Source organism: Peromyscus maniculatus, chromosome 1 (genome assembly GCF_049852395.1).
Source record: "Peromyscus maniculatus bairdii isolate BWxNUB_F1_BW_parent chromosome 1, HU_Pman_BW_mat_3.1, whole genome shotgun sequence".
Taxonomy (NCBI): Eukaryota; Metazoa; Chordata; class Mammalia; order Rodentia; family Cricetidae; genus Peromyscus; species Peromyscus maniculatus.
In genome coordinates this window covers 133,562,319-133,574,921 of record NC_134852.1, presented here as the reverse complement: position 1 = coordinate 133,574,921, position 12,603 = coordinate 133,562,319, and the positions used below count along the sequence as shown (strand labels likewise).

The window sequence follows — 12,603 nt, the reverse complement described above, 5'->3', positions numbered from 1 at the left end:
TGAACTCAACCAATCCAACCCACTACTTCTTCAATGAGAGACTAATTTATTAAAGACTGTAATTTATTAAAGACTGTAAATGCTCTTTTTAGATGAGAGATTTCCCCAGAACACTTAGGTTTTGCTTTTGTTTTAAAGTAAAAGGGAATCCGTCTCAAGTGGATTTCTTAACTATATACAAGATTAATTTACCTATCCGCTCACTAATCTGATAATTCATTGGCACTATGTACAAGGAACTGAGCCAATTCTGGGACTACAAGGATGCCCAAGAAGATGTGGTCTAAGCTAGACATGATGGCCTGCCTGTAACCCCAGCTCTGAGGAGAGTTCTAGGTCAACCCAAGCTACCCAGCAGGATCCTGAAGAAAAAACAAAACCCAACCAACAATAACCCCCCTGTAATCATGGGGCTTATAATTCAAAAAGAGAAGCGAAAATGGAACACATCCAAGCATGGTAATGGTACATGGAGAGTGTGTACAATAGGAAGAGACTCTGCTTCATACATTTCCACATTGTTGATCAAAGTAATGCCAAGTGCAAGAATGCTCATGACAGACCCTAATGTGACACCAATTAACCAAGCATGTAGAAAACTGTTACAGAAATATGAATGGTCACAACAGGTACAACCAATTTGTATGGGGAAACAAAGGCTGGCAGCCACACAGACCTATGCAGAAATGTAATCAAGACTTCTGTCACAGGGAACATGACTATGGCATTGCAGGTATGCACAAAAGGAGTTTGTTTGGGTGCCTAGAGGCTACTGTGTTGATAATCAGAGAAGGCCACTCTCAAAGCTTGAATGACTATTAAACCCCTTGACCTTCTCTGTCAACCACAACTGAACAAAATGGAAAATTTTGGTAAGGATCTTTAAAACAAACAAAAAGACCACACACACACACACACACACACACACACACACACACACACACACACACACACGAAACCCACCCACAATCCAGAAGGCTCGGCACTGAAAGAATGTGTCAGAAACAATTACAGTTACATGGGGGTCCAGGGATGTAGAAGGTCCTAGAATTGATCCCCAGCACTACCAAAAAGAAGACTGTTGAGCTGCAATACTGATGGCCAGAGCTGGGCAGATTAGCATAAATGAATGGGCTGAAGAGAGGGACCCTGAAACAAGCAAATGTGTTATGATCCCCACTGTGCTGCTGGTAAGGCTACTTGCCTAACTGCAGAGTGTCCTCTGGGTGTAATTCCAAGATGGGTCTGCACAGAAGCGGCTTGTTTCTATGGGAAGATGGGAAAGAGGAGAAAAGAGAGTCAATTAACTCTTGTGTGCATTTACTGCCAAAATGAAGGCGTCTGTCACAAACTGTGAGTACCTACTGAATATTCCTTATGCAAAATGCTTAGGACCAAAAACTGTACAGATTTGGGGTGTCTGTGAGATTCTGTAATATTTGCATAGACTTTAGTGCTATACTTCCTAACTGGCCATGGTGCTGAAAATGTTTCTGATTGTGGAGCATTTTTATTTCATACTTTTGGAGAGGGAAGTTTGGTGTATTGCTAATGTGCAGAACAAGGGCCACTTCTGAAGCCTTTCAGTATACCTACATTTGGCCCTGTGTACACAGTAGCAGTTCAGTCCACACAAGCTTCAGGTTAGAGCAGCTCTGCACTATAGCATTTGGCGGTTAAATCACACACTGATCACCAAGTAATTTGATTTAAAAATAGCTAAAAGTAGGCTAACACAAATTTTCTAAATGTCCCAGGATTTTCCAGCTACCTCCAGTTTCTTGCTTATTCTCAAACAAAATTATATCTTATGATCCTGGCTGTTCTTTGTCTCAGGGATACAAAAAACTGACTTCAAGTTCAGTAATATTTATAAAGTAACTCCTGTAATCCAACAAATGAAAAAAAATCAGAAATCAGAGAACCACACAGCTATGCACAGGCAAAACCTGTTTTTCTTTCCAGAAGCCATCCTAAGCTTCATCTAGGGTCCATTCATGCCTACCTCACCCAGAGTTCTAATGAGCTCAGCAGAACTACACAGTTCCAAGGGTCACCATTCACCATTTTAAAAGCCTTTTAATATAAAATGTACTTAGTATTTAGAAAAAACTGGAAAAGTCATAGTATAGACCATGAGAAGCTTAAAAACACTCCCGCTGCACAGGAGTGCAGTAGCTCTAAAGAATAAACTGAAAGTTTTAATGTCTATGGAATATTAAAAATATAATAATTAGGCTATTATTTAAATAACTACTTAAAGTGGGGTAGGGGTATAAAAAAAGAAACAATTCCTGACAGAGGTCTTTGGAAGTCAGGGTTTAGATAGCTCCACCCATGCTAGCCAGATGTCCCTGGGCAACATCTCTGAGCAGAAGATTCTTCATCTCCAAAAAGGGTTCTGAGCACTCAGATCCCAAGTCTACCATGAGGAGTAAGCCACCCAAAAAAGGCACTCAGGACAGCAAGAGGCGAAGAAAAACGCATCATCCTGAGCTCTCCAAGTCCCTCAGAACAGCCATCACAGCATTTCACATGCTCAAGAAAGAAATTACTACATTAATTCAGGGCCAGGCTACTTACTGTCTATGCCCCAGGATAAAACATTAATGAAAATACACACACACAAAAAAATTCAGAGCACTTAACTTTGCTCTGCATAGGTCAAGCTTCAGTGTTCAGGGAAGTTACACTGGTGAGTAAGGAGAGTCAGGCAGAAGGAACACAGAACGGTGAAGATCACACCTCATGCAGGGCTGATGGAAACTGAAAGCCAGCACTCCGCAATGCGGTCTCTCACATTCAACCCACTACACCATGAGCTGAGTATCCACCAGCTGGCATCCTGTCCCCCCACAAAGCCACACTTACTTGATGATGTGCAGCTTTCTCGTGACTATCATTGGAAAGTCGACTTCAAAATATTTCTTTGGGAGAAGACCTTCATCCTGGAGAAAACCACACAGAATCATTCCTCAACTCATGTAGTCACTGCATGTAGCAGGCAAGCACTAAGCGCCTAACAGCAATGGGGGTACTTAGGGATTTTAGTCAGGGGACTCGGAGGATCAGAAGTCTTTTATTTATTTTTATTCATGTACATGAATGTTTGCTGAGCCTGTATGTATGTGTGTGCCTGCTGCCCTTAAAGATGGTTGTGAACCTCCATGTGGGTGCTGAGAATTGAACCTGAGTCCTCTGCAAGAACAGTAAGGGCTCTTAGCTAGTAACCCATCTCTTCAGCCCCAGAAGAATATTTTCAAATTACTATGGTATCATTAAGAATGTATTTGAGCCAGGCAGTGGTAGTGCACACCTTTAATCCCAGCACTCAGGAGGCAGAGCTAGGCGGATCTCTGTGAGTTCGAGGCCAGCCTGGTCTACAGAGGGAGATCCAGGACAGGTACCAAAACTACACAGAGAAACCCTGTCTCAAAAAAACAAACAAAAAATGTATTTGAGAGGAGCAAGAACAAATATAGGAGATAGTACAGTGTTTGCCTTACAAATGTGAGGACCTGAGTTTAATTCCCATGTAAAAATGTCAACCACCGTGGTGTGAGTTTGCAATCCCAGTGCTGAGGAGGCAAAGACAGGAGGATCCCTGGGCTCTTTGGCCAGGTAGTCCAGCCTAATAGTTGAGCTCTAAGCCAGTGAGAAACCCTGTCTCAAAGGAGGTGCACAGTGTTCCTAAGGATAATCCAAGGTTGTCCTTTGGCCTCCAAATGTGTTTGTATACACATGCATGTGCATACGTGTGTGCGCATGCACACACACACACACACACACACGCACACACACACATGCACACAAAGAACACACATATACATGCATTTAAAAATAGATACAAGAAAAAGAGGTTTCTGTATTTGTCCAGGTGAGATCTATAGAGCTTGAAGCTGAGATGGTAGGAAAGGAGTTGTGAGATGTCTAAACACAGTACACACAATATTCTTCCAAAAGCACTTGGAACAATCAGAGACCATCAGGAAGTCAATGTAGAATTTGTACTGACCAACGTTTTAGGGATTCATTTAGAATGAACAACTACTGTGAGGAAACATCACATGCACAGGGTTAGCATCATTTCTCTGCTGTTACAACAAAACCTGATGAAGAGTAGGCTCAGATCCCAGCTCCACCATCTATCTGAATGGGCCAAGGGGTCATCACATAAAAGGGAAGACAGAGCTGAAGAGAAGGCTCAGTGGTTAGGAGCAATAACTGTTCTTCTAGATCCCAGCTCCACCATTTATCTGAATGGGCCAAGGGGTCATCACTTACGAGGGCTGGAGAGAAGGCTCAGTGGTTAAAAGCATGATTGTTCTTCCAGAGGAGCCAAGTTTGATTCCCAGCACCCACACGGTAGTTCACAACGACCTATAACTCACAGGACAGTGTCTTCTTTCAAGGATTAGTCCAGGCTCTTCCTCTCCTGAGCCACCTTGCTGGAAAACAACTATGGCAAATCACGCTTCAATCACTGATGCTCCGATTCTCTGCATCAACACCGCAAGCCTAAAGAGCTCCTAGTTAATGAGCTGGTACAGAAGGCCCCAAGCCTGGGTCAGGCTTGCACAGGACAGCCAGGAAGAGCATCACTCAGATGCAGAGGGAAGCCACCACAGCTGACCATTTCACACATGCTTCTTTCCACATGACTAAAGAGATATTAAGGTAAAGTACCTTAAGGGGCTTCACCCTTCAACCTCATTCCTTTTGTGACAGTCCTAGATTTCCTGTCTATAAGGAAACCCCCAACTATACAAAGGGTCTTGGGCCCCTAAGATCATACAGAAAGAGCAGGAAGTCCATACTAATAGTCTCACTTCTGAAGATTCAGTCTTTCTAGCTGGAAGGTATGAGACATAGTAAGAGCATGAACAGGCTCCTCCTATACTTTTATAGAAAGGCATACATCTCTAAAGCATAGAATCATAATTATTTTCTGCAAAGAACCAGAAAACAGTTTAACCCTTTCAGGCCAGATGGTCTCTGTTGTAACTAGTCAACTCTATTGTCACCTAGTCTATGGCTGTTAAATGTGGACAATATACAAACAAATGGAAGTTACAGTTCCAATAAAGCTTTATTTACAAAAACAGGTGATGGGCCAGATTTAGCCTACAGCTTATAGTTGGCAACTCCTACTCTGTAAGAGCAAACAGGGAGCTGGAAGGAGAGCTCCATGGTTAAGAGCACTGGCCTCTCTTCAAAAGGACATGGATTTAACTCCCAGGACCCACAAGGCAGCTTACAACCATCTGTAACTCCAGTTCCAGGGGATCTGAGGCCCTCTTCTGGTTTCTGTGGACACCAGACGTTCACTTGGTACCAAACATACATACAGGTAAAACATCCACACACCTAAATTTTTAAAAAAAATAAAAGAACAAACAAGGAAAATATCTATAATATCCTTAAAAAAGAACTTTAGATTTAAGAAAAAAGCGCTCCAGACCAACATGATTATTAATAAAAATATGAAATTTTCCACAAAGGACTTTCAAATTTTCTGCCGTTTTCCTTTCTTACTACTGACAGGCAATTTTTCTTCTGAGAAGAGGTGAACTTTGTTCATAAATAAAAATCTCAGATTTATTAATTATCAAGTTATCTACAAGAAAGGGTAAGAAAGCAACCCATGTGATCAAGGGATCTCGGGCCCAGTGGAGGGATCTCTTAACAGCAACACCTTTACCCAGAATCTGCTCAAGTTCCCTATACCAACCATGCGACATTCTGCTACAAACACAAAACAGGCCTACCGAAAAGATGTCACCAAAAAAGCCTCCTTGAACAACCACAGCACTGTGTGTACACAAGGGCTTGATGAGTTCACTGCAGTGTGTGTCCCTGTTCTAAAGCCACTGGCTGCTGGATCCCAGAAGACACTCTGTCCCAGCGCCTCCTCCTCCTTCTGTGAAACCCCTCCCAGAACTCTCACATAAAAGTTCTCATAAATGCCAGTTATCTTATCCTAGGAAAAACGTAGATGCAAACGAGAACACCAAGATCACACTGACCACTGGTTTCTCACGTAAAACAAAAGCTGGGAGGTTTGATGACCAAAGTCCTTATCAGGTGACTTGATTGGGGCCAGAGATCTAGGGGTTGTGTATATACATTCTTATTTATTTTATTCTATACTTACAAGGAATCTAGGGAAATGTACAGACCCATTATTGCACATGATTGACCTCATAGAGAAGTCAAGAAATCTGCAAAAACCTGTAAAAAGAACATGTAACACAGAGGACATGTCACAGAAAAACCAGGCCACAGAGTCAACGCAGCACTTCAGCAGAATCATGTCCCCTTCCTTGTGAGTCTGATCAACCTCCTCTCTACCCCTCAGGGTAGCCAGAGATCCAACCAGAACCACCACAACAGGCTTAACGTCATAGCCTGCTCGTCCATCTCACAAATCTCTAAATCTTACTCAAAATGACACTATGTGGTCAACAGATCTTAGTTACTATCAAACTAACAAATCCATAGATTTGGTCTCGGTGACTCTAGGGGAAGATATTTTTTCTTCCTGCTGTATATCAACACACAGAAGAAAATATATGAATTTTTAGTTTAATCCCATTTGAAATAACAATTAGAAACAATCTAACTTATTGGGCCCTGAGAAAAAAAAACACAGAGTTGACAGTTACTATAAGGGGACTATGAGGCACATCTAGGCAGGTAAAATGGGATGAAAAAGTCTACCACTGAATTACTTTTAATATATTTCTATTTTAAATTTATATGCATGTGCATATTTATGCATGTGCATATGTTCACATGTGTTTGCATGGTCACTGTGTGTACACACACATGTGGAGGCAAAGGAACACCTCAAATGTCATTCCTTCAGATGCATTCTACTTTTTGTTTGAAGCAGGATTTCTCACTGGCCTGGAAATCCCCCAGGTAGGCTAAGCTAGCTGGCCCAAGAACTTCCAGGGACCCACTGGTCTCTGCCTCCCACTAACCAGTGCTGGGACCACAAGAGCAAGTCACTATGCCCAGCTTTTTATATGGCTTCTAGGGCCTGAACACAGGTCTCCATACTTTACCAGCTGCGACAGCCCCCTTTTAGTATATTTTTAAATTTTTAAATGAAGTAGTCATCTTCAAAGAATAAAACTGCAGCAGCTGCAGTAGAATCTTCGTTACCTTTAACTTCCAGAAGGTAGTGTCCATCCCAGCCCCAAGGTTGAGAATTTGACAGTCACATTCTGTCTTCCGGAGAAAAGCTTTAATAAGCTGACTGACACCATGAACTCGAGCAAAATATCCTTAAAGAGAATTCCAGAGAAACAAGCTGTCAGTCACTCAGGGACAACACACTGTCCCTCAAAGCCATCAGAGAACCAGGTACCACAAGGGTCCCTGGCTCTGGCACACTTGTTAGGAAATCTGCCTCAAGACCACAGGGAAGAATGCCAAGAGAACTACCGTGGCCTCGCGTCGGGACCCGTGGTGTTTAAATCTCTTTGCGCTGCTCACAGAAACTATCTGCAAGGACCTAGCTCTAGTGGCCAAGAGTCCCCCGACACTGCACACAGATGAATTAAGATCGCTCAGTCAGTTTTCACTGGGACAGAAAGGAAATCATGTTTCCGCCTCAAATCCTTAATGAAATTACTTAAAAACCCAACAGTGTTACTAAACACTATAAAAAGGCACAAAAAATTACCCTCACATAGACAGTTCATAGCAAAAAAATACACGACAGTTTTCTTCTACTTAGTGTTTTTTTTTTTTCTTTTTTTAAAGACAAGGCCTTATTGAGTAGCCCAGATGGCTTTAAACTCACAATTTTCCCATCTTAACCTTCCAAGTGCTGGAAACACAGGCATGCCCCACTACATTTGGCTTATAAAGAAGGTGTGTGTGTGTGTGTGTGTGTGTATACATATTTTTCAGTGTTAGGGATTGAACAGCTGCACCTGTGCTTAGCCACATCTGCAGCCATTAATAGATTTTAAACAGGAAAATGTAGTCTCTTTTATAATGGGAGAATTAGACAACAAAATTTCAGTAACACCATTTTTATGATCAGATTGAGATTAAAAAGTTTTATAGCATACCATGTTGGTGAGGATGCTGGGAACTAAGACCTTCCCTGTTCTGTGTAAAGAGTACACCCTGAAAGGCTTTCTAAGAATGAATCTATAAAACCTAGGGCTCATGGTGTTGAGATGGCCACTTACCTCTGCTAATTTCAGGAGCCTTCCTCTCTTTAGACTGCCTCACAAGATGCTCGATGTATGGATCATGCCAGTAGCCAATGCTCACCGCAAACCTGGAAGAGTTGAAAAGGCAGGCAGTGAGCACGGATTGTCCAGTCCTAGGTACCACTGTCAAGTTCCCAAGAACCAAAGGGAAATCATCTACTTCAAAAGGCCAAGAAATGGACATGGACTCCCTCACAACCCCCTTAACAAGACCCACCTACCATCTTCACGCTAACACGACGCCACTCGGAACGTTTCCCACTTCATCATGTCTCACCTCTCTTCTTCATATTGCTAATTCCAGGACCCTAAACCCTAAATAAAAATAACCTCATCTCACCCTTCACATGGATTTGTGATGTCACGACTGTCAGTTATACCAGAAAGCTTCCTAACTGCCACCCTGAGTCTTCACACCTCCACCCCATGTTCCTTAGTAACTACGACAAGACTTCAGGGTGTGTGCAGTACAGTCTAAGTCACCAGAAGCAGACACTACATCTTTTCCCCATAGCTACCAGTCAGACTTGTTTTTCTTGTTTGAGCTTGAGTTTGAGACAAGGTCTCCTAACTATCCTGGCTGGTTTCGGCACCCGCATTCCTCTGCCCCATCCTCCCAAGGGCTGAGGTTACAGCTGTGTGACACCACACGGAGTAACAAGGGTGATTTCTGCCCTGCCACAGTAGGTATTATATTCTGTATAAGCTTGTCTCTCACTGGTATTTGCACATGTGCAGATACCATGAGGAAGCATGTGGAGTGAGGTATTTAATAGAGCATGCAAAAATACTCACTAATGCTGTGGGACACAGGAATATCATAAGAACTCAGCTGGTTATGGCAAAGCCACTACCTGGAGGGATCAGGGAATTCCTCCAGAGGAAGCCAAATCCCAAGGAGTTTTTGGTGTTACTTGGCTTGTTATATATCAGCTGTATTCTGTTATGAAAATCATGTGTGCCTTCATAGCTTTCCCAATTGACTTTTCTCTAAGAAGGGCTAACAGTGTAGACTGATCACTCTCTGGACATACACATTCCAGGTATTTGGAGAACAGCCTCAGGAAAGGCCTCCTCTGGAATCAGATATCTCCCTTGGCCACTTTCAAGGACTAGCAGTAATAACAGTCCACATGCAAGTTTCCTGATTTAAGGCAAATTCCACAAGGAGACACCACCTAGGTCAGGTGGACGTTAAGTAATAGCTTTACACAATTTAGCTCAGACCCCTCCTTTCTTACAGCCTTACTAACTTTATAGACCTCTAACTCCTTACCTAACCACTTCTAGGAATATTTAGATAACCCTCTGCACTGATAGCTATGCTCAGCCAGAACCCCAGTCCAAGCCTCCCTGTAATTATCATCATTGGCAGCATCCGGCCAGGTCCATCCCCAGATGGAGGAAAATACCTTATCAGAGATACCTCTGTACTCTCTAAGAACAGACTTAAGCATCCAGGCTACCTGTTTGAGAAGGCCTGGCGGATGTGCCAATTAAGCTTTACTTCCTCCTTTCCCAAACCTTACCTCTGGTTCCAGATCTCCCTTTAACTATCACCAGAGGCATCTAGCTGTGCACAGGTTGCCTAGGGACTGAGCACACTTTCCCCCACCCTGCAGAAAAAACAGCAGATAGCTTGGACAGATAGGAGCCACAGGAAAAAAGAAGAGAGTTTTATTTTCTCCCATCGACCTAGCAACTTATAGATTCTTAACATTTTCTACCAACCACGTTTAAGACTATAGTTGAGCACATAAGATTCCCTCTTCTTAGATATTACCCGAATTTAGCCTTTAATTAATTCATTTCCCCATTGGTCACTTCCCTTTGGGGTTGCAAATGATAATTAACGGTTATTGCCTCTCAATGTGATTCGTATCACCCTTCCATTTGACCCTGGAAGCCTGGCTTTATATACCAGGACTTTCAGGGCACAGGGAACAGAGAAGAGAAAAAAGAATGGAAGAACTAGATGGGTAAGAACTTGAGAGGAACAAACTGAGATGGGGAAGAACTAAGTTGTAGGGCTAGAAGAAAGTACTAGAGGAATAAGATGGAAGATGAGGAAGAGCCAGATAGGGAAGTATTAGCTGGGTAAGAACAAGCTGAAAAGGACCTAGATGAGGCAGAATTAAGATGAGAGAATTAAGATAGAACTTAGAGGAAGCAGTAGATAAATTTAGAGAGAAATCAGGCAAGAAAGGAGCTAGACATGAGAACAGAAATGAAGCTGTGTATAAAGGAGGTTATGCCAGAGGAATTAAAGCAAGTGGACGATAGAGCTTGGTGTGCTGAGATTCTATTTCCTGAAAATAGTCCTCGCTGTTAGTAGTTCTCTCTCCTGAGCCCCTGGGATATATAATATTAAGGCTGGTCCCACTAATATTATACAAGACACTAATGCCCAGGCCTTGTTACATATATCTACACAGTCCAAGCAAACAGCACACTTAAGAGTTTGACCACAGTGAGTTTACTCAGTCTCTAAACAGTGGGTAAAGCTCAGTGGTAGAGCCAGTCATGGTGGCACACACCTTTAACCTCAGCATATGGGAAGGAGATCTCTGTGAGTTCTAGGCCAGCCTGATCTACATACTGAGTTCCAAGCCAGCCAGAGCTACAGAGTGAAATCCTGTCTCAGAAAGTGAAAACACAAAACAGCTCAGTGGAACCATTCTTGCCTAAGGCACTACATTCAATCCTAATACCACAAAATAAATAAACAAAAACAAAAACAAAAAATTAAACAGTGTTTTTCAACAATGTGTGACTCATTTCTATCAAATTCCATTTGAACAGTGTACAAATCTTCATTTTTTTAAACATGATGAAGAAAATAAAATAGAAAATACCACCATGTGTTACACATAGAAAGAGCAAAGATTGTTTCCAGAAGTCTTGAAGATGTGTTGAGTTGCAATGATCTGTCTTCTCACTGTGGGTGGTTATCTGAGTTTTCAGAGGAATCTTGTAGTGCCATCTAGTGGCAAAAAGCATCTCTTTAGCTGAAGCAAGAACAGTTCTTGCCAATCCTTATCACAGGGAAGGGGAAGGGAATGTTCTAGACTGAGTTGTTAGATCAGGACCTCACCATTTGATCCGGCACAACAGCCAACACACAAGGTCTTTACAACACATGATGGGTAAAGAAGGAGAAAAAGAATCTTGAAGGAAGGAAGAGAAACGTCAAATTCCGGGATTTGCAGGCCATCAATCTGAGATTAGCTAAACGAACTGGGGGTATTTACAAAAAGAAATGCTTACTGGTTCCAGTGCACAGAATCCATATGGGGCTTTTTAAGGAAAGTGTCGCTGTACCCTCTGACTCTCACTCTGAGAGTTTGGATGTTAGCTCTTTCATCTGGCTCGGATCAGAAGGCATCAACACTGAGTTTCAAACAGGAACTCAGGCCTGTGTTCAATGGCCCCTAAACACGATGTTGAGAAAGGCACCAGGGGCTACAGTGGCAACTGCCCAGCCATGCCAGCAAATACCTACTGCACCTACAGGCACGGGTGATGGCGGCCCTTACTGCCAGAGCCCGGGAGACACACAAGGGATAAACGGTATCGGACTCCAAAGGGGTAAAGTGCAAAGATCTGCACATCACAGAATCCAATAGTTGACCTCCCCACAGAAGACACTTACACCTGACTACCAAATAAATTGAAAAGGCAAGGATTCAACCAGAACTACCAAAAGCCCATCACAAAGCACTTATATCCTCAAAAATAAAGAACTCTCAAAAATTAGGGAGAAAACACCCCAGAATTCCCAGAAGAAACAAAAGTGAATGAAAAGACATATTTGGGGACAACTCACAAGAGAAATACAGCTAATTAACAAACAAAACTCAGCCTCAATAATAATTTTTAAAAGTAAAATAAAAGCTCAAATAGAGTGCTATTTCTCTTTCAAATTGGCAACAAAAGCATTTGAGTGGACCTTGGGTTTAGAGAAGAAGAAAGAGGACGCTCAAGCACCCCTGCCAGGCAGCGATCGGGCACACTTCCGCCACAGGTGCTGTGCCAACAGGAATATAAAGCATGGAATACACACATACGTGGTGAGCCAACAATCCCACTGCAGGATTTTGTCCTAAGAAAATAAGCAAGAATGGGCACAATGAGTTTTCTGTAAGAACACTGCCCATGAAAACTCCACATCACACAGGTCCCCAAGACTGCCCCAGGGAATACCAAATGCTTGCAATGCTGTCAGCAGCAGTTAACTCATGTGCCACCCATGATGCTAAGCACCAACTCTACTTGCTAGTTCCACAGCGCTCCCTCTGCACAAAACACCAGAATATTTCTCTGCAGACCCCACCTTCCTTTTCAAAGTCTACATCCAAAGAGACAGAGC

General features: G+C 42.6%; 1 protein-coding gene across 5 annotated transcripts in view; it reads right to left on the bottom strand.

Annotated features, from left to right (window-relative positions):
• Positions 1-12,603, bottom strand: part of Lcmt1 (leucine carboxyl methyltransferase 1) — a 68,814-nt gene that overhangs the window by 23,175 nt on the left and 33,036 nt on the right. For 4 of the 5 annotated variants that reach the window (XM_076551846.1, XM_076551844.1, XM_076551849.1 and 1 more), the window contains 4 exons: positions 8,211-8,302; positions 7,171-7,292; positions 2,872-2,948; positions 1,205-1,266 (listed from right to left, as the gene is read on the bottom strand). In XM_076551846.1, the coding sequence (XP_076407961.1) occupies positions 1,205-1,266; positions 2,872-2,948; positions 7,171-7,197 (166 nt within the window). In that variant the 5' untranslated portion in view covers positions 7,198-7,292; positions 8,211-8,302. Of the gene's footprint in view, positions 1-1,204; positions 1,267-2,871; positions 2,949-7,170; positions 7,293-8,210; positions 8,303-8,455; positions 8,475-12,603 lie in introns of those variants that run through there. The other variant, XM_076551851.1, reaches the window with a different exon arrangement.